A 22,726-nucleotide genomic window follows, 5' to 3' on the forward strand; every position below is an offset into this window, starting at 1 on the left:
CTCTAGCGAACTTACTGTGACCACTTTAATATCTCATGAATTCTTAAAACTGAATTTGTAACTGTTACTACAACTCAGTCAACTAGTTTAACTTTTTTTCCGAGCTCTCTAGGCTGATATGTTGACTCTGGAAATTCTTCAGTACATTGCTGGAGTTTGATTAGGATATAATCGCTTGCTGTGGTATTATGTTTGAACACATGAATCACACAGAAAGAAACATCTTGAGTTCAATAATACTATTTCTGCTACAAGCAGGGCTGTAGCCAGGATTTTCCTTCGAAGCAAGGGAGTCGTCAAAAGAATATCGTTCCATGAAGTATGTCCAACGGTTTCATATAAGGTTGAGCCAGGGCTTCTAACTTTGTACCTCTTTAGTCCACCAATTACGAACAAGCAAATGTTTGCTTTGCATACTGTATTATATGTAAGTATTGATATGCACTACCAGCAATTTTTCTTCCCATCTCTTCTCATTACTTCAACTTCAACTTCACCTATTCTTTATTGAACCTAAAATATACAAAAACACTATTATGTCCCGACAGAGAGCAGAGCTTCTAAGGCTGGGACAGTGCAAAAACTTAGAAAAAACATCTACATCTCATCATAATAATAATTCCAAAATTTAACACGGCAATAAACAAACACAATAGAAAAAACACACAAAAGAGAAGTAACAAGGATAAGTAAACAAATAAATATTGGCCAGGAGAGGCGTGGGAGGCCATCCCCAACACAGGAACACAAAAACAAAACTCACAAAGAAGAAGATCAAATAATTTTATTTTCCATCATCAATGGTGAATAATCAAAATTTTAGCAAACAATCTTTAATATATGCTTTTTTAAATTTAGAGATTTTTGGGATGGATCAAACAGAATTTTGTCATTCAGCTTATAATTGTTTGCAATGAAGGGTATTTGGTTTCTAATCGAAAACCTTAACATTTCAGAACTTACAAAAAAAAATCGGCACATCCCAGACCTCCGACAATCCGAACGAGGAATTAAAATTAAAAGAGATTTATCATAAAAATAGGTTTTAGAATTTTGGATTTTAAAATGCCATATGGAAATATTTCATACTTTTATAGGTCCTGTGGTGGCGCAGTGGATTTAATCTTAGCTTGGTAATACGGGACCCAGATATCGAATCATGCTGCAGGAATGCACTGCAGGGCCGACGAAGGAACCATAGTAGTCAAGAAGCGTCGTTAATTCTTAAATAAAAAAATAATACTTTTATATGTTTTAAATCTAACAAATTTAAGAAAAGGAATTATGTTTTAGTTTCCGAAACATTTTCAAGTTTTGAAGGTCGATGTAAAAGATTTCCAAGTATTCTTATTGCCCTATTTCGTAGTAACTCTAGGGGTTCTATATGCTTCAAAAAGGAATTAAGACATACAACTGAGAGTGCTAAATTATTTCTAATATGGTAAATGGAAAAATATTCCTCATACGATACATCGACCCAATGTTTTGAAAATATTTAATCTTAAATACTCAATATCATTATGAAAGGACAACAGGGGATCAAGAAAAACTCCTAAATAATGAGACAATTAGACCCTACAAATTTTTGATCACGAACCTGAAGCTCCTGACAAGAAATCTCTCGAGTGGCACGTTTTAGACAACCAAAAATCATAAATTTAGTTTTTGTAAAATTCGGTAGTAGATTATTGGAAACATACCATCGATTAGGTGAGGTAACACTTATAGTCAAATCTTTGAACAATATCGATGAATTCCTTGCTTTAACTGTAATAGCTGTATTATCTGCGCTTAGAATTACGTGGCTAATCTAATAAGAAAACTAAAAAAAAAAAGAAACTGAGAAAAAAAACTAAAAAAAGGAAAAAAACTGAAAAGAAAAAAGAAAAAGAAAACTAAAAAACAATAAAAACTAAAAAAGGTAAATGTATTCCAGCCGAAGTAGCTGAGCTGGTAAAGCGTTATGTTCCAGGTTCTAGGTCCTAGAGGCTCCAGGTTCAAACCTTGGCCTTAGCATTAATACAAAAGAAGAAAAAAACTAAAAAAGGTAAAAACTACAAAAAAAAACTAAAAGAAAATACTAAAAAAACTAAAAAAGCAAAAAAACTAAAAAAAACTAAAAAAAGGTAAAAAACTAAAAAAGAAAAAAACTTAAAAAAACAAAAAAAGGTGAAAACTACAAAAAAACTAATAAAAAAACTAAAAAAAAAAAACTGAAAAAGAAAAAAACTAAAAAAGGAAAAAAACTGAAAAATAAAGGAGAAAAAAAAACTAAAAAAAAACTAAAAAGAAAAAGGGAAAAAAACTAAAAAGCTAAAAAAATGGCAAAAACCAAAAAAATAAAAAGAAAAAAAGGAAAAAATAAAAATTTATTTCATCATATAGCCTACCAATTAAAAAACGAATGTATATACAGACCGCGACACAGGGAATATAAATGATGACCGGGACACTCAAAGAGAAATTACAGACTGGGACACCGGGACACAAATGACGACTGGGACGTGTGTGTTGACTGACGTCATGTTTGTCGACTATAAATGACGACTGGGACACAGGGATACAACTGCAGCGGGAACGCCGGGGGGCACAGGGAGGATATATAAATGACAATGGGGACACAGGGAATGTTTGATTAACAATCACCATCAACAGAACTCAAGGGCAATCATTAGAATAATGAGGTATAGATCTGAACACGGATTGTTTTTCCCATGGACAATTATATGTTGCATGTTCAAGAGTCGGTAAACCTGACCGTCTATTTATATGTACAGACAATGGGACAGTGAAGAATGTTATAAATTTGCAATATATATATATATATATATATATATATATATATATATATATATATATATATATATATATATATATATATATATATATATATATATACATATATATATATACATATATATATATATATATATATATATATATATATATATATATATATATATATATATATATATATATATATATATATATATATATATATATATATATATATATATATATATAATCACGGGTTGGACCCCCAAATAGCTAGAAATCCCTTCTTTTAACATTTTTCAAACACTTTAGGTAATGGCGAAAAAATTTCAATTGGACGATAATTACTTACATCAGATTTATCACCTTGTTTATATAGCGGAGTTACTCGGGCAATTTTTCATCTGCTAGGAAATATACCTGAACTGATACTCAAATTGAAAATGTGGATAAGTGGTTCAAAAATAACTCTGAAAAAGCTCTTTAACAAATTTGTTGATAGTTCACCATATCCCATTGAATTACCATGTTTTATATTTTTGATGATCTTTTGGAATTCTGCAAAACTAACAGAGGCCAAAAATATGTCCGTACAGTCATTGGGGGGTAAATACTGTTTATGCGACCTGCAAAGAGACAAATATATTCCTGCTGAAACAATTGATTGACCAACATAGCAAAATGATCACTTTACGTATCAGCAACATCTTCCGGTCCTCTAACTAAAACAAATTAATACCTCAGGATGTGGTAGCTTTTATTTTTTCCAATTTTATCGGGGAATAAGTTTTTTGGGGAGAGTCAGAATTTTAAATGAATTTTCATAATACACTCTTTCATTTTCGATAATTTTTCTTCCCTTCAAAGATTTTCATTACCTTTCAAGAGCAGAAATCAATGTTCTTATGGATGGCAAGTGGGGCAACGTCGTAAGAACAGTTAAAAGAAGAGAAATATTTGAAGAAAACAAAGAGTCAAATTCCTGAAGAGAAGACAAAGCACGGACCTTCTTTGATAAAATATGTTTCCTATTTTTTGTGCTAAAGCTTAACCTCTTGCTTTAAACAGTTTCTATTCGGTTGAAATATCACCGTATCACTCAAGCAACAACTTCAGTTTCATGGTCTTGGGGTCAATAGTAACTATCTTAGAAGAGACAAAGACACTGATATGTGACAAAACGTTCTCCTGAAGTTCAAAACTGCGATGTCAAGCAATCAAGAAAAAGAATATATAGAGAGGCTCTATAGTGAGCAAGCAGATAAAGACCGCTTGGATAGAGACACCTTCCACCTCTTGGCCTTGGATGAAACGTCTCAAGCCCTAAAACATTGGTAAGACACAAAGGTCCGTAGAAAATAGAAGGAAAAGTATTCGCAGTATTTTACCGAGTTAATGTTGCTTACAAAAGTACAGTATTTACATGTCTGTAAGTGGCAACAAAGTCATTTTTGACTGACTAAAGAGCATTACACAAGGGAAGCGTCCTGGCGGAAAAGTTCTTTTGTAACATGGAGACACACTTCAAACTGTTATTGGTTCATTCACATCCGTTGATTCAGTCCGTTGATTTTTGAATTGAAAAGGGAGTAGTTTTGGGAAAAGTCAAGTCATGACCAAATGTAGAAAAAGCCAAGACAGATTGTCCAATTAAATGGGCATCAAGTGCAAGAATAATGGTCAATTATAACTGACGAAGGCAAATTATTTATATATAGTCCAATTTGCCTATATATTGGCAGATATTGTCACTATATCCATACTCTAAGCGGCGGGCGTAGCGACTAAAACGTCTTTGCAGACATTTCTTCATTGCTATTCTCCTTTCAAGAGTTTCGATCGAAACTCAATTAGACCTACGTTGCCCGGGCAACGTGAAGTGTTGCGGCAACCTTTGTCCAGCTTCGCCTGCTAAAGTGTTGCGAGAGTAACACTTTGGTTTTGTTTCTTAGCTATCGATCAATAATCGCATGATCAAAGGCTATTCCTCAGCGTTGAAAAAACAACAACAAAATAGAATCGAAAGAAGGAACTAAATCGAATTTGCAGCCAGTTGAACTTTATCTTTTTCAATCTTAGACATCGTGACAGATGAAAACTGGGAACAGTATCTTATATAATCTAGTTGGTATTATAAAGCTATCCCTAACTTTTCAGCATCAAATACCATAGATGACATTCTATTAATTATTACGAAAAAATCTCACTGTTTTACATTCTCGTTTGTGCTTGTTTCTTCACTATCGGTTAAATAATGAAGTTGTCGGCCTATTGAAGTTCTTAAAACGGTATGTTCTAACAAGAACTCAATCAGTTATTACACGACAAAAGGCTATTTTTCAGCGTTGAAAAAACAACAACTACAAAATAATATCGAAAGATGGGACTAAATTGACTTTGCAGCCAGTTGAACTTTATGCTTTTCAATCACACACATCATAACAGATGAAAACTTGGAACAATATCTTATATAATCTAGTTGGTATTAAAAATCTAACCTTAACTTTTTAGGATTAAAATACCATATGTGACACTAATTATTGCGAAGCCACCTTATTGTTTTACGTTATCGTTTGTACCCGTTGCGTAAACACTTAATTCTGTCAGATTTAAAGAGATCGAGTACATTGTGCACCAATTTGCATAAATTTATAGCCCAAAGTGAACAGATTCTTACTTACAAGTCCCTCCCCCGTGATAGACATCAAGTTCACCGGAAACAAATAAATGGGTACACCAACTAGCAAAAGTTGCAAACCCATCATCGCTGAGAATGATTGTATCCCAACAGCCGATTATAGTCCCCCACATGTCTTACCACTAGAACCAAACTGGTTTAACCATCAAATACACCAGAAACAAATAATAGATAAACCAACCAGCAAAAGCGACAAACCCCTCATTGCCCAAGATGATTATGAGCTAACAGCCGTTTCCCGCCCAAAGTGAACCAATTTTTACTTATAAGTCCCTCTCTCGTGATAGGCATCAAATTCACCGGAAACAAATAAATGAATACACCAACTAGCATAGTTGCAAAGCCCTCATCGCTGAAGTTGACTGTAGCCTAACAGCATATTATTACTAACAAGCCCCCCCACATATCTTACCACTAGAACCAAATTGGTTTTACCATCAAATACACTGGAAACAAATAATAGATACACCAACTAGCAAAAGTTGCTAACCCTCATTGCCTAATGTGATTATTACCTAACAGCCAACTGTTGCTTACAAGTTCTCTATATGTCTCACAGTTTGTATCGGCCTAAATTTCGTTTCAGTGTGTACCTTACTGCTCAATTTGTCCACCCCTTCAAACTTTCAAACTGGTATACCTCATGAAGGAATTTTTGTATCAAAAAACGGATGTAATACACTTTGATCAGCTCATCAAGAGCTATCGATTGCTGTCGAAAAAATTTCTATCTGTCTAAGTTCAAAAGTTGATTTTTTTTTTGCCGTAGGCCAACTTTCTAACGTCTCCACTTAGAAAGGAGCAAAAGATAAGCTCCAATTTCTCTAGCAATGAGAGAACGTTTAAAGTTTATTAGGCACATTTGATACCATTTCTCTACCGCAATCCCACGTCCGAAAAACCGAATGATAAACTCAGCTGAAATCACGAACAGAAATGGATAGAAACAATAGATGGCAGCACTTTTGGACCCGTGGAAAAATACCACATTTTTGCTTCTGTAAATTTTTTATTTATCACTCAAAGAAGATATATTGGCTGTCGAGCCGGGTAACTGCCGAATATATTTAACACTCATAGATTTTATTCCATCTTCAATTTGAAAGTAGTGCCTGCCTGCATGCCTGCTAGAACGGAGCTTTCCACTCGAAAGCAGGAATATGTTTTGACGAAACGAAAGCTTGTCTGCACAACTTCAGATACTCCTCTCTGACATAGGCTATGTAACTCCACTTCATTTCGCCCACCATAGGCTCTGGCTCGTGGACGAACAAAAGCCATCGTTTTTGGCCCCAAGCAAGAGTTCTGCGGAGCTTTCCAAAATGTAAAGTTATATTCATCAATCCGGCCTGGGGTCCGAACTTTCCGTAAAAACTTCAAAGATTAGACCCTTACCAGTTTCTAGGAATAAGCTGGGATCGGCAGCATAGAAAAAAAAATAAAATAAAAAAATAAACAGGACAAAACCAAATGGTTGCTCTCGCAACACAAATAGATTAATAGACTCTAAAAAAGACAGAACCAAAAACTACCACTGGACCTATTGTGCTTCAAAGAGTCCAATCAGGTTATGTTTCCATGAATTCGGTAGGAGTTCTTTACTTTTTCCTTTAAGATTCATTATTTTAAGCTGCAAAGCACCGTGCGAGTTGTGCACTTGTGAAAAAGTCACGAAGCATTTTTAAAAGCTAGAATCGAACAGACGAAATGAATGATTAGATTGAGAGTGTTTGCACCCCAGTGCACGTAAAATACTTTTGGGTACTGCTCGTGCAAAGCTGCGGGAATATTTCTGATCTGACCGTTTATTATTTTTACGCTATCTTAATCTTGATCAACCATTTTCTTTTCATTAATTAAAAAACTTTCTGATAGAGCATATTTTTTTAAAAACAAGAGCTAAGAGCTCATATGGCACTTGTGACGGGGCCTGAAGAGCTAAGAGCCAAGAGCTCATATGGTATGAGCTCTAACAAAATTCTAAGAATCAATAGATTGATTTAAAAGGAAAATCAGAGGCTTAATGCCGGTCGGGATATAAAATAAGAGCTCTGAGTCATGATGTCGTTCTAAATATCAAAATTCATTTAGATCCGATCACCCACTCGTAAGTTATAAATACCTAATTTTTTCTAGTTTTCCCTCTCCCTTTAGCCCCCCAGATGGTCGAATATGGGAAAACGACTTTATAAAGTCAATTTGTGCAGCTCCCTGACGCGCCTACCAATTTTCATCGTCCTAGCACGTCCAGAAGCACCAAACGCGCCACAGCAATGAACCCCTCCCCCCAACTCCCGCAAAGAGAGCGAATCTAGTACGGTTACGTCAATGACATATTCACGAAATTTGCTTATTCTATCCACCAGGCTTCATCCCGATTACTCCACTCTAAGTGTTTTCCAAGATTTCCGACTTCCCCTCCAACTCCCTCCAATGTCAATAGATCTAGTCAGGATTTGAAATAAGAGCTCTGATATATCAATTCCTTCTAAATATCAAACTTCATTAAGATTCGGTCACTCGTTCTTAAGTTAAAAATACCTCAATATTTCTAATTTTTCCGAATTAACCCCCCTCCCACTCCTCAAAAGAGAGCTGATCCGTTCCAATTATGTCAATCACGTATCTAGAACTTGTGCTTATTCTTCCCATCAAGTTTCATCCCAATTTCTCCACTCCAAGCGTTTTCCAAGATTTCTGTTTCCCTCCTCCAACCCCTTACGTCCCCAGATCTGATTCGAGTTGAAATGAAGCATCTGAGACATAAGATTCTTCTATATATCAAGTTTCAGTAAGATCCGATCACCTATTCGTAAGATAAAAATACCCCAATTTTCACGTTTTCCAAGAATTCTGGTTTCCCCCTCAAACTCCCCCCAATGTCAGGATCTGGTCTGACATTAAAATTAAAATATGAGATTTAAAGCACAAGATCCTTCTAAATATCAAATTTCATTAAGATCTGATCACCCATTCGTAAGTTACAAATACCTCATTTTTCCAAATTACCCCCCTCCCTCACTCCACCAAAGAGAGCAGTTCTGGTCCGGTTATATCAGTCACATATCTTAGACTAGCTTTTATTCTTCCCATCCAGTTTCATCCTGATCTCTCTGCTTCAAGTATTTTCTAAGATTCCCCTCCCCCTTCCCCGATGACACTGGATCCGGTTGAAATTTAAAATTAGAGATCTGAGTTACAAGGTCCTTCTAAATATGAAGTTTCATGAAGATCCGATCTTTCCTTCGCAAGTTAAAAATAAATCATTTTTTCTAATTTTTTGGAATTAAACCTCCCCCCTTCCAATTCCCCCAAATAGAGCGGATTCGTTCCAATTATGTCGATTACATATCTAAGACTCCTGCTTATTTTTCCCAGCAAGTTTCATCCCTTCCCTTCACTCTAAGCGTTTTCCACGATTTTAGGTTCCCCCCAAACTCCCCCCAATGTCACCAGATCCGGTCGGGATTTAAAATAAAAGCTTTGAGACACGATATCCTTCTAAAAATCAAATTTCATTGAGATCCGATTACCCGTTCGTAAGTTAAAAATACCTCATCTTTTCTAATTTTTCAGAAGTAAACTCACCTTTCCGAATAACCTTCCGAATTCACCTTTCCGAATAACCTTCCGAATAACGAATAACCTTTCAATTTTTTCCGAATAACCGGCACCCCCCCCCCCCCAGATGATCAAATCAGGAAAATGACTATTTTTAATTTAATTTGGTCCGGTTCCTGATACGCCCGGCAAATTTCATTGTCCTAACTTACCTGGAAGTGCATAAGCTAGCAAAACCGGGACCGACAGACAGACCGACAGAATTTGCGATTGCTATATGTCACTTGGTTAATGCCAAGTGCCATAAAAAGTAAAGGTCATATTAAACACAAGATCCGAAGAAATAGAAAAGTCAATTCAAACTCAAAACAATAAGAAATTACTATTAAATATACAAAAGATAGTAATATAAATGAATAAGTGAATCTTAAATCGAGGAAAGTTTAAATCGAATGTACAAATCAATTATAAAACGAACAAAAATATTTTGCTATGGTATGGTAAATTAAACTGAATATTTGACACATAATAATATAAACTGCTGAAAGCTCAGCAGCTCAAGATTTGGTTTAACTCGGGTCCGGATTCAAAGGTTTGGCGCCTTTTGCTTTGAGACCCATGCATTTTTGCCGCTCTGTTTTTGCAAGATTTTTGGGGAGGTCTCCATTACTTCAAGGAAAGGGAAAACTGCAGAGCCTAGTGGGCCTATTAGTAAATACCAGACCAATTTCGCTACAATTTCTATTTTATTCTCATATAAGTACAAAAAAAAACACATGTAATGTATTCGTTCTAGTAATGTGCCAAATACACAGTAGGTCTTATGCTTTTACCGTTAGGGAAACGGGAAGTAGCCAAACTCTTATTTGTAGTGAATAAAATATCGTTAAGTGTTTTTCTGAGAAGGAGGGGGTAAGCCATGGAAGGCCAGGGGATGAGTTTCAAAATTTTGGAAATAAAGTATGTTTATAAAATCTTCTTTTTTTTTGGGGGGGGGGGGGGTTGTCCCGTGCAGGAAGGCCGTGGATCAGGTCAATTAAGCTTAAACTAAGGAATAAAATGTTGTTAATAAGTTTTTTGAGTTGAGGTGGGTGTAAAGCTTATCTGATCTTTGAAATATTCTTAAAATTCTCGCATAAGACTTTATATGCCGCCAGGGCGTAGCCTAAAACACTTATTTTGAACTCTCTTGTCCCGAGGTTTTGTTATCTGATCTGTTGACTTATTTTAACAAAATGGCTATCGAAAAAATTCGCTCGGGTGGATTTTGAGTAAAGAGGGCAGTGGGGCTGGGTGCCACTGGACTATTTAGAATTTTGGAGAAAGAGCTAGAACTCTCAATTTCTAATAGAATGAGCCCCCTCCAAATGCTCTATGACCATTTCTTCCATATAAAACTTGATATGCCCCAGGGGCATAATTTACAAAACTCGCCCTAGGGTTCAGAGGGGGGGTATAAGCCCCAAAACAATCTTTGGTCTATTTTCGACAAAATGATAATTTCAGAAATTTGATTTGACGCATTTGGGGAAAAGAACGTTTGTAGGGTTGGCTACTTGCCATAAGCTCACTTTAGACTCTCAAAAAGTAACTAGCACTTTCAATTCTATTCATTGGAGTCCCCTCCAAATTTTACCTCTTCAATAAAAATTTAGTATGCCCCAGAGGCTTAAACTACAACCCTTCCCCAGGCCCCCGGGCTCAGGTGAGGGCTATGATGACCCCAAAGTTTTGGTTATCTTATCACTGATACCTAAAACGAAATGTCTAACAAAAATTTTTTGATTGAATGCATTTGGGGAAAGACGCTATATCTCAGTGGGGAGGGGATAGATGCACTTTTAAATTGCACTTTTGATAGATGAACAATTTTAAGTGAATGTTTTACGAAGATAAAAATCATATTGCAATAAGTTTCACGAACAAAAAAATTAGCACGCAACAAGTTCCATGAACAAAAATTAGCACAAAACAAGTTCCATGAACAAATCAGTCTAACGAGGAGAAAAAGTAATGTACAAGTTTCAAGAACTACAACTTGTGTCTTCAACAATAATCAGCACGTAACGGGTTCCAAGAACAAAAATCAGCAGGCAGAAAGCTTCATGAATAAAATCAGTTGCACAAAGAAAAAATCAAGATTCAACAAGTGAATGAATGAAACTTCCTGAAACATTGCATAATGAATAGATTGTGATGGAAGAGGAGCGTGTGTAGCTATGTTGACCTCAGTTGGCTTGGTGCTGTGGTGAGTTGTTAGTAGAAGTGGTATTTAAAAAAATTGATAAGCTGGGACTAAAGGCTTATTTCTTTGCTAAAACTACGAAAAAATTCTTGCAACACCAATCTGCCTGACACCAACACATCAGTGTAAGCTCATCTCCTATCCAAATTTATGCAAAACTTTGCTCTTTACCCTCTCCCAATAAGTCCAATTCCCTTTAAATCCTTCCTTATTAACCCATCCCAGCCCATTAAAGAATTACGTGACTTTTGTTTGGCCATGGATGGATGTCAAAAGAACAACTTTTGCGTGATCTGTCATTCTTTTTCGGCAAATCATCTCTCAGTCATCAAAACCTTTGTTCAATGATAGACGGTTAAAGTGAGATAGCCCCACCATCATCGTAGAGCTTAGTGTAAATATGGTTAGTTAAATAGGTACCAACGACTGATCAAAATTCCAGCAAAAAAAGCTTAGCAAACAATCTTCTGCCTGTCCACAGCCACTGTCATTACTTAGTGTCCAATACCCTAGTGCTGGTTCACAGGCTTATCCAAAGATTCTTCCGAACTTCCAAGTGTGAAAAGAACTCCCTATCCTTAGTTATTCCGGTTATTATACCTTTCCTGCATCCAACAGTTTTAGCCATGATATTATTTAGGCAAGTGAAGCTCTCTCCTTGATCTATCTATTCGTTACCCGACATCCACTCTACAGCCTTAGTCATTCCCATTTCAAATTAAAGTCTTCTTAACATTAACTTTCAAGCCTATTCTTACACTTTGAACTCTCAGGATCTCCAAAATTAATTCATTTTGCAAATATTTTTGTCTAGGATGCATAAATCATCTTTACAATCTTAGTCTTAGAGAGATTTACCTTCCCACTTCATTATATCCTCTCCCATAGCCTTTGCCATGTTTTTAGGAAAAATCCTATCAAAATAATCCATATAACATTAATAGGACACAGCTTTACTTAACTACTTATTTAACACCAAACCCACAACTATTCTTACTTCCTACTTTAAACGCAGCAATATTGATCCGGGACATTCCTTCGAATTAATATCATATGCTTGTCTTGTATACCTTACAAGTACATGGCCATTTCATCCCATGCTCTCCCATAGCCTTTGTCACATTTCATAGGAAAAATCCCATCAATATAATCCATCTAACAGAAACAGGACACAATCCTGTTTAACTGCTTATATAACACAAAGCCAGTAACTAAACTCACTTCCAACTTTAAACGCAGCAGTATTGCTCAGGGACATACCCATAATTAATTTAATATACTTATCTGGTATACCTTACAAGTTAATGACCTTCAACAAAACTCTTTTATTGGCTGAAACAAATGGCTGCTCATTATCTTTGAAACGGAGGACTAAAGGAGTGCCTTTATTCTGAAATTTCCCGGTTCTTAATCTAAGAGTCCAAAATTGGCTCGACGCATCCTCCCCTCTTCTCAAACTCACACTGCTCTTCTCTGAAATGTCCATCTAATTCGCATATTCATAGAATAAATATCATCACGCTAAGTAATTTCCTTCCTGCAGAAACAAAGCTTTTGCCTTTATAGTTACCACAATCTCGCTTATCATCTTTCTCATAAAGGGTTTTAATTTAAGCTTTTCTAAAACCACTTGGTATTTTCCTTTTTTTTAAATCATGTTCATAATTTTGAGTAATTTTTAACTTAATTCATTTATCTAGATAACTTGCTTTTATTAGCTTGGATTTATATTTTATAATATAGCATGGTTTATCATAATAATTATTGGTTTTGAGGAAAACTGTTAATTACTGCAAATGGTTTGATTACCTTCAATTTTTTTTTACATAGTAACATTAAAAATTCATTCGATTAGAAGTAAATATTTTTAAAAGAAAATAAAAACACCAGTTAGACTTGCCTTCCACTTTGAGATTGTCTGAAGAAAGTCATCTTCGTCATATCTTGGAAGAAAGAGCACTGTGTGCATTGTATGCATCCCGCTGATTGCATAGACAAAACCTGACGAATGAAACATGCTGGTAGCACAGAAGTAGACAAATCCTGGATTTGGTTGCATCCTCCTATTAAAATGACACAAACATTGAAAGTGCCTCTTGAGAACATTGTCAGGTTATGAGTTTTGTGGTAAGCTTTGTTGTGAGAAGCAGTATGATGGAAGGTTATACAGGTTTAGATTTATGTGGTAGAGAGTTGTGTGGTGTGTAGCACTGAAGATGAGCAGCTGTCCAAATAGTAAATTTCATGGTTGAAAATTATGTTTTTAAATAGTTTTCACCGGGGGAGTGGAATAGAGGGTTATAGGGGAGGGTGATGTGCGGGTAGGAATTTGCATGTCTGGACTGATTGGGGACCCAATAGCACAAGGGTGAAGTGCTGTATGAAGTGAAAAAAAAACTTTAGTAGCTTCAAATGTCCAAAATTAGACAGGCAGACAGTCTTCAGTTTTGGTTCTAATATGTTCGATATGTTTAACTCAGTTTAAATTTAGATTAATATCTCTTAGCTTTAACTACTGTCCTGGCTAGCTAAGTGTTCAAACTCTTTAATAAACAACTGCTAAGCGCTTCCTTTCTCAAGTTACAGAACTACTCAGATAAAACAGCTATTCGGTTTTCTTAAAGAAAAAGAAAATTAGCCTACAAGGATTTTCAACATGGAAATTGGGAAGAAAAGAATTTAATAAAAAGACACTGACTTAGGAGAAAAACTTATGAGAACGAAAGAGAGAAAATGTGAGGCTAAAGAAAAAGATGAAAAATCGAAAGTAAATACCATCATCCATGTTGCAGACCAACCATAGGACAAAGCCTTTCCCTAAGAACATGGGGGCAACGCACTCTCACTTGGCCCATATCTTGGCTAACGGCTTGATCTAATTCGGTAATGGTTATTACTAACGTGTCTATTCATTTATTCTAAACCATCTTCTGGATGAGGTAGCCCCTGGTACTTGGCAATTTTCCAAGGGCAATAAGAGGCACTCTTACTACAAGGTCTTTATTTTCTAAGGGAATTTTGCCAAATTTTATAAGATTACCACATACGTGTTTAACCTGTTTATTCTGAGTATTCGCCTGGAGGAATTCTCCTGTTATCTTGGTAGCTTTTCAAGGGCAGCAAGAGTCGCCCTTTTTTCATTGCCTTTTATTATCCGTTTTTTTCTCTTTTTTACGACTCTTTCCCTTTAGCTACTCTGCTTCCAAATTCTATTTCTACTACAAAATTTGCAACTAGTGTTTTTAATTCCTTATCATCACCATCCTCTTGTCTATTAATATCCAACACTGTGGATATTGTTTTTGGAATATTACATATTTTGTAATATTCCTTCTAAATATCGAAATTCGTTAATATCCGTTCACACACTCGTAAGTTAAAAATACCTCGTTTTTTCTAATATTTTCTCTCCCTTCTGGCTCCTCAGATGGTCGAATCAGGGAAAGCGACTTTATCAAGTCAATTTGTGCAGGTCCCTGACATGCCTACCAATTTTCATCGTGCCAGCACGTCCAGAAGCACCGAACTCACTAAAACACTGAATCCCCCTAACTCCCCCAAAGAGAGCAGATCCGTTCCAGTTATATCAATCACGTATCTAGGACTTGTGCTTATTTTCCCCACCAAGTTTCATTCGATCCCTCCACTCTAAGTGTTTTCCAAGATTTTAGGTTTTCCCCTCCAGCTCCTTCCAATGTGACCGGATTCGGTCGGGATTTAAAATAAGAGTTCTGAGACACGGTATCCTTCTAAACATCAAATTTCATGAAGATCCGATGACTCGTTCGTAAGTTAAAAATACCACATTTTTTCTAATTTTTCTAAAAAACGAGTGTTTTTCCGCCACAAGCCCGAGCAGAACTGAATGTTTATTACTTTTACTTAGTTGAGCGAATAAGAGAAGCTGAAAATGTGGCTGTCCCCCTTGTCAGGGTTAAATTTAAAACTCGAAGCCCAATTTGAAAAGAAGACCCGGGTCTTAAAACCGTCAAAAATTGTGCTAAACTTTAGCTTCGAATCTGGATTGCGCGTTGGCGGCCCTTGCGAGGCCAAGTGTTTGATATATGAAGTAAGACAAAAGCAGAGTTTAGACGGTATTTTCGTTTGGTTCAATTTAATGGTGCTGAGTTCCCTAAACGTAGAGAACAATGGGATTTTTATTCCAGATTCGTCTTGGCTTAGGTATTATAAAAATATTTTCTGTGAAACTGAGTAGTGTTCGTTATAATTTTTAGTGCTTAGTTTCTAAATTTTTCCACGCAAAGTTCTACTACGTCATGTTTTTGCTGTATAAACTAAAAGTATTGTCAATTGCTTGCTTAAACTTAAGTCTAAATCCAGTAATCTTGATAGAACTAGAGATCATCATTTACGTTGCGATTATCCGGCAATAGTCACTGAACTCGAGGTACTTTTTCGGTTCAGTTTATGTTTATCAATGGTGCCTCATTCCTTCCTTTTCGGAACGGTAACTTCTATTCTTAAACGTGGAAGAGAACTTTGTGATTGCAGTTCATCTAGGCGCATTCCCTGTCGATTGTAATATTAGTAAGATTTTTGAGTATGTTCTGCTTCCATATATTATTGAACGAACTGTGAAAGACTCAAACTAATTTGGGTTTCAACCTCGTATTGGGTGCTAACATGCGCATAGAATCTTAGCTTCAATTCTTTATGATGCCCAGTCAAAAGGTTATGAATTACGTATTTGTGCTTTGGATTTGTCTAAAGCTTTCGATAGTAGTAAGAAAGTAGTAACCTTTCGTATAGTAAGTAAATAGTAAGTAAAGCTTTCGATAGTAGTAAGTAAAGCTTTCGTATAGTAAGTAAATAGTAAGTAAAGCTTTCGATAGTAGTAAGTAAAGCTTTCGATAGCCCGGCACAATTGTGTCACTCTTTGTCAGAGTTTGGAGTGAACCCTTCCGTCAAACATGTTCTTAAATTTTGGTATAGCAATTCATTTCTTCGTTTAAAATCTGGTACAGGGTACTACGGTAATATACCAGTTCAATCTGCAGTACGACAAGGTGGAGTACTATCATCTTGTCTATTTAATGCTTGCATTCAAAATGTGTCATCAGGAATCAAGCCTTCATATTGTTTATAATTTATCTGATGTGTCTTATATTGCGGACGCGGACGACCTACTAGTTTTAACTCGAAACAAGTCTATTTTGGCATTATCTGTGCAACATATTTCTATGATGTTTCGGGGAGTTGGTTTGTTTTTAAATGTTGATAAACGCGAATATTTAGTTTTCAATCACAAATCATCAGCTTATAATTTGTCCTGTGGGTCCTCAGTAACTTGCATTGTTGTGAGTTTTTGTGAAGTCAGGTTCTGAGAGATGTTAAAGAAAAGCTGAAGATTGGATATGCGAAAATTGTGCCTAACAGTAGAAAATATTCAGACTGAGATTTAGCTAAAATGCATTCCTCATATTGTGATCGATCTATCCAGTTTTTAATTGAAATTCATTCGTTATTAAATAAGAATGATTTGTGCCAGATCCTTATTGCTTATTAAATAAAAAAAAAATAAGTTTTTTAACTGAAAGTAAGGAGTGACATTAAAATTTAGAACGACCAAGAATTACTTCGTATATGAAATGGGATGCTTCCTCATCAACGCCCCGCTCTTAACGCTAAAGTTTGACTCTTTTTCTTAACTCTACTTTTTTAAAACAGTAAAAAACTTTAGCGTAAAGAGCGGGGCGTTGATGAGGAAGCAGCCCCTTTCATATACGAAATAATTTCTGTTCGTTTTAAGTTTTAATGTCGCTCCTTACTTTCCGTTAAAAACACTTGTTGTTTTATTTAATTTATGAACGTTTTTGATTATTTAATTATGCATGTTTTGATTATGGCTCTCCGCAGATGAATAATTAAACAAAATTTGCATATTTATTTTTTTGGATAAATGGCTTTCTCATAGTTTTTTTTCAAATGATTTTGAGAATAAAAAGAGCAGGGGAGGGGGCCTAGCTGCCCTCCGATTTTTTGGTTACTTAAAAAGGCAACTAGAACTTTTAGTTTTTTACGAATGTTTTTATTACTAAAAGATATAAGTAACTTACAAATTAGCTTACGTAAAGAACTTCTGTATTTCATGTTCTTATTACGTATATGAAGGGGTTCACCCCTCGTCAGTACCTCGCTCTTTACACAAAAGCTTAAATTTTTCCCAATTTCTTGAGAATGACCCCTGAATCACAAAAGCCGTAGAATAAATAGTTGAAATTACTAAAAATAATTTAGCGTAAAGAGAGAGATATTAGGAGGAGGTGAGCCGATCATATGCGTAATAATTTCTGTTCGTTTTAAGTTTTAATGCTTCTCCTTAATTTCAGTTGAAAAAACTTTTTCATATTTATTATTTCATTTTTTTTTCAAATAATGCTAGAAAATCCTGCGCTCCCTTCATGAAAATTTTCTTCCCCCATGACAATTTACTCCAAGGGAAGTTCCCCTAACATATTCCCCCCTTATCAACCTCCCCCATAACCTAAAAATCCCCCTGAAAACGTCTGTACACTTCCAAATAACTATTACTATATGTAAGCACTGGTCAAAGTTTGTAACTTGTGGCCCCTCCCACGGGGACTGTGGGGGAGTAAGTCGTCCCCAAAGACATAGTTATAAGGTTTTTTTACTACGCTGGATAAAATGGCTATCTCAGAATTTTGATTCGGTGACTATGGAAAAATAATGAGAATGGGAGGGGGCCTACGTGCCCTCCAATTTTTCGGTCACTTAAAAAGGGCACTAGAACTTTTCATTTTCTTTAGCATGAGCCCTCTTGCAAGATTCTAGGAAAACTAGGTCGATACGATCACCCCTGGAGAAAAAAACAAAAAAAATAAAAAAACAAACAAATAAAGAAAGAAGAAATAGAAGGGGCATATGCTGCAGAGGCACAATTATCCTATCTTACGACAGATCTATAAAGCACTAAATTTAACAGTTGTAACTAAAGCTTGACTGTAAATCTGACTTTCTAATACATTTGAAGCCTTATTTGGCAATTAAAATAACGAAAGTAAGTTGTCCCTAAATTTAATTTTTGGTTTTATATGAGAGCTAACAAGTTAATATATATATATATATATATATATATATATATATATATATATATATATATATATATATATATATATATATATATATATATATATATATATATATATATATATATATATGACAGACAGGACTTATTTTGAAAACAAAGATCTTCGTTTATCCCGTTTTATGTTGTTTTTCATTGCCATATCTTGGATTGTACTTTATCGTTCAACACAGGCATGCTCAAAAAGAGGGAGGGGTATGAGCTCGGGGTAACGTAAATTGTTAAGGTCTTCACTATAAATTCTATATTTTTCTATGATTTTCACACAGCAGAACTATTCTTGGTTTGTTTTGACAGTTTTGATAAGAAATCATCTCTACCCCATTAAAACGAATTTGTTTGTGCCGAATTTTTTTGTTGATGTTTTGCCTAAAATTACAAATAGCCTTTTCTCTTTATCTCCTCTTTTGTAGAAAGATATGTATATTTTGCAAATAAGTTTGCATAAGAAATGGATGTTAGTATATTAAATACTCATCTAAATTCAATTCTTGTGCGTGCACAAGCATAAAATGTGTTGTAAAATAGCTCAATTGTTCGTACATAAAATAATTTGTAGCAAACCATATGAGCTTGAGGGCTGAAGCCCCGAAAATACAGCCCTGGCCAAAATTTACTTTTTAAATTTCCAACATTAAAAATTTTCAAACCTAAATAATAAAAATTGTGGAACTGATTATTGTTAAAATTCTATTATTAATATATTTGAGCCGCAAATTTATGTATGCAGAGACCTCGTTTTTGATTGTTGTCTGGAAAGATACAGTATAATTTCTTGGTTGCCTAAACAAAAAAGGTTTCAAATGTAATGGGGCCATATTGTTTGACTCCAAGCCATAGCATAAGTCAATAAAAGAGTGAAAACTATTAAAATTCCTCAAGTTTTTAACGTATTTTTTTCTGAGTGATTATATTCAACCAATAGACCTAGAACAAAATTGAGATTCAAAGTTCTAGTCCTATTTCTAGAAAACAAAAGAAATTAGGACACATAAAATTGGCCTATTCTACCAGTATGTAGTGGAACAATTTCAGCCTAAAGACGGCCAAAACATTATCAAGTGAAGAATACTGAAATATTCACCCGATTTAGAATTACAGAAAAGATATCTATTTAGATTTCCCTTTTCAAAGTTCATAATGCCGAATGGTAGCATATTCGTTCCTATAATTAACTCACTTCCACAATAATCATTCTTGTTTTTAGTCAAAAATTTTCAAAAATTTTCTTCCCTTTCATATACCTTTCAAATTGCATATGATCAATCATCTACCCCCGGGAGACACTTTTTCAGTTAGCATTTCGGTTCATCCCTATTATGATCCTAATCATCCCAACTATCAAAGCAATGCTAACTATTAGCTGTAAAAAAAATAAACGAAAGTAAAACCTACGAGAATGAAAATAAAAGTGAGAGAGTTGATCGATGTGTATGCATTATTCCTTTTGGAAGACCAGTAGTACCACTAGAGTAAGGTAGGTAGGCTATATCTCTGTCGATGTCTATTTTAACATCTTCTGGATAAGCTGAAAGAGACGAAAAAAGATCAGATTCTATTGAAAGACTAAATAGATAAAGGGCTATTGGAGGAAACAGCGTAATCTTTATTCCAATAGCATTCATTAACAACCCAAAAGTCTTTGAAAAGGATAGTCTTAAGACCTTAATGTACGTCTGTTCCATTTATGAATTTTCATAAAATACAGATTACAAAAAAGGGAAAAAAAATTTAAGAGTGACCTTAAAATGTGAGACGACCAGAAATTGGCTGATACTAAACGATGCAAGTGTAAAGTCAAGTTTTTTTTATATCTATGTAGCCTACATCCAGATAGTCTTTTTTTTTACATAAAATTAAATAAAAAAAACAAGTTTTTTTTTAACTGAAAGTAAGGAGTGACATTAAAACTTAAAACGAACAGAAATTACTCCGTGTATGAAAGGGGCTGTTCCTCCCTCAACGTCCCGCTCTTTACGCTAAAGTTTTACTCTTTATCTCAATTCTACTTTATTAAACAGTAAATAACTTTAGCCTAAAGAGCGGGACGTTGAGGGAGGAACAGCCCCTTTCATACACGGAGTAATTTCTGTTCGTTTTAAGTTTTAATGTCGCTCCTTGCTTTCAGTTAAAAATACTTGTTTTTTATATAATTTCTGAACGTTTTTGAATTAATGCATGTTTTTATTTTGGTTCTTCGCAAATGAATAATTAAAACGAAATTTGCGTATAATTTTTTTTTTTGCTAAATGGATTTCTCTTAGTTTTGATCAGACGATTTTCTGAAAAAGGGTGGGAGAGGAGGCCTAGTTGCCCTCCAATTTTTCGGCTACTTTAAAAGGCAACTAGAATTTTTAATTTTTACCGAACGTTTTTATTAGTAAATAAGAGCTAAGAGCTCATATGGCACTTGTGACAAGGCGAGAAGAGCTTAGAGTCAAGAGATCATATGGTATGAGCTCTAACAAAATTCTATGAATCAATAGATTGATTTAAAAAGGAAAATAAGAGGCTTAATGCCGGTCAGAATTCAAAATAAGAGCTCTGAGTCACGATATCCTTCTAAATATCAAAATTCATTAAGATCCGATCACCCACTCGTAAGTTATCAATGCCTAGTTTTTTCTAATTTTTCCTCTCCCTTTAGCCCCCCCCCCCAGATAGTCGAATCTGGGAAAACGACTTTATCAAGTCAAATTGTGCAGCTCCCTGACGCTTCTATCAATTTTCATCGTCCTAGCACGTCCAGAAGCACCAAACTCGCCAAATCACTGAACCCCTCCCCCAACTCCCCCAAAGAGAGTGAATCTAGTTCACTCTCCCAAAGAGAGTGAAACCAGCAAGAAGCTGGTTTTTCCTCTTTAAAATTTAATGATCAGGGCTTGCATATTCTTAGGTCACGGTTGGCAGGTCGTTCGTGGAGTATTTCTAAAAATGGATCTGACATAGATTCTTTGTTTAATTCGTTTTATGATTCTTTGAAAGAAGTTATCTTTGATACATGTAATGCACCCCAGTCGAATCCAGCATCGAAAAGAACAACCCCTTTGAATCCTTGGATGACCCCTGGACTTTTTAAAAGTTGGAGGAAGAAAAATTATCTTTGGAAGGCTTACAGGTGCTCTAAGCCATTTTCGCGTGATTCTCGGCTTCAAATTTTCAAAGCTTATAGAAGAGTTTACAATTCGCTTTGCCGAAGGGCTAAATCGTTATTTTATCATAGAAAATTCTCTGCGTGCGGTAAAGACATTAGGAAGACATGGCAAGTAATCAATTCTGTTATCAGGCCATCTTTTCTGCCTCCTTCTGTCCCTTCAAGTGTTGTGATTGACGGGCAAAATGTAGAGGGTGAGCTAAAAGTTCAAGATGCGTTTACTTCCTATTTTGCTAATATCGGCAAAACTACAGCCTCTTCTGTAAGTCCTTCTTCTTCTCTACCTGATTTTAGGTCTTATCTAGGACCACCTTGTCCTAAATCAATGGCATTGGAACCTGTCTCTGAAGCTGAAATAGCCAAAATTGTCAATTATTTGAGGGGTTCTTCATCCTCTGGCCCAGACCGTATTCCGACTAAGGTTGTCAAGTTCATTCTTCCTGTCATTTTGTGTGCCCTCACGAGACTTGTCAATCTTTCTTTTGAAAATGGTGTCTTCCCAAGTGCTCTAAAGCGTGCTCGTGTTATCATCCTTTTTAAAGGTGGATCAAGGAATGATCCTGCAAATTATCGTCCCATATCTCTTTTATCAGTGTTTAGTAAAATTTTTGAAAAAGCTATGCTTTCTCGACTTCTTGATTTTCTTAATTCTAAACTCTTTTTTCATGATTTTCAGTTTGGTTTTAGGGCCAAACATTCAACTGAGCATGCATGTGCAACTCTCTTGAATTATTTAAATTCAGCTCTTGACTCTGGTTTGATACCTGCTGCTCTTTTTCTTGATGTTCGAAAAGCGTTTGACTCATTAACACACAAGATTCTTCTTCTGAAAATGTCCCATATTGGAATAAGAGGGAATGCTTATTCATGGTTTCTATCATATTTATCTGGTCGAGTCATCTCGGTTCATCCGAACTTTTCTAATCCTTCTGGAATAGAGTTTGGTGTTCCGCAAGGATCTGTCATTGGGCCGATACTCTTTTTAATCTACGTCAATGACCTTATTAATGCGGTTAAAAATTTAAAACCTACCATTTGCTGTCGTCTTTGTAAACCAGTATTCGTTACTAGCTGTGACAAGAGTTTGTCCTTACCGGATACACTTATTGCTTTTGCTGATGACAGTACTCTTGGCACAACTGGTAGAACTGAGTCTGATCTTCGTTC

At 35.4% G+C, this 22,726-nt stretch overlaps 1 protein-coding gene across 1 annotated transcript in view; it reads right to left on the bottom strand.

The window, feature by feature from the left end:
- Nucleotides 1-22,726, bottom strand: part of LOC136040341 (uncharacterized) — a 70,731-nt gene that overhangs the window by 36,903 nt on the left and 11,102 nt on the right. Inside the window, exons 4-5 of the mRNA XM_065724582.1 lie at nt 19,801-19,933; nt 13,180-13,342 (exon numbers count right to left, since the gene is read on the bottom strand). Coding sequence (XP_065580654.1) covers nt 13,180-13,342; nt 19,801-19,933 — 296 coding nt within the window. The remainder of the gene's footprint in view (nt 1-13,179; nt 13,343-19,800; nt 19,934-22,726) is intronic.

This window comes from Artemia franciscana, chromosome 2 (assembly GCF_032884065.1).
Source record: "Artemia franciscana chromosome 2, ASM3288406v1, whole genome shotgun sequence".
NCBI lineage: Eukaryota > Metazoa > Arthropoda > Branchiopoda > Anostraca > Artemiidae > Artemia > Artemia franciscana.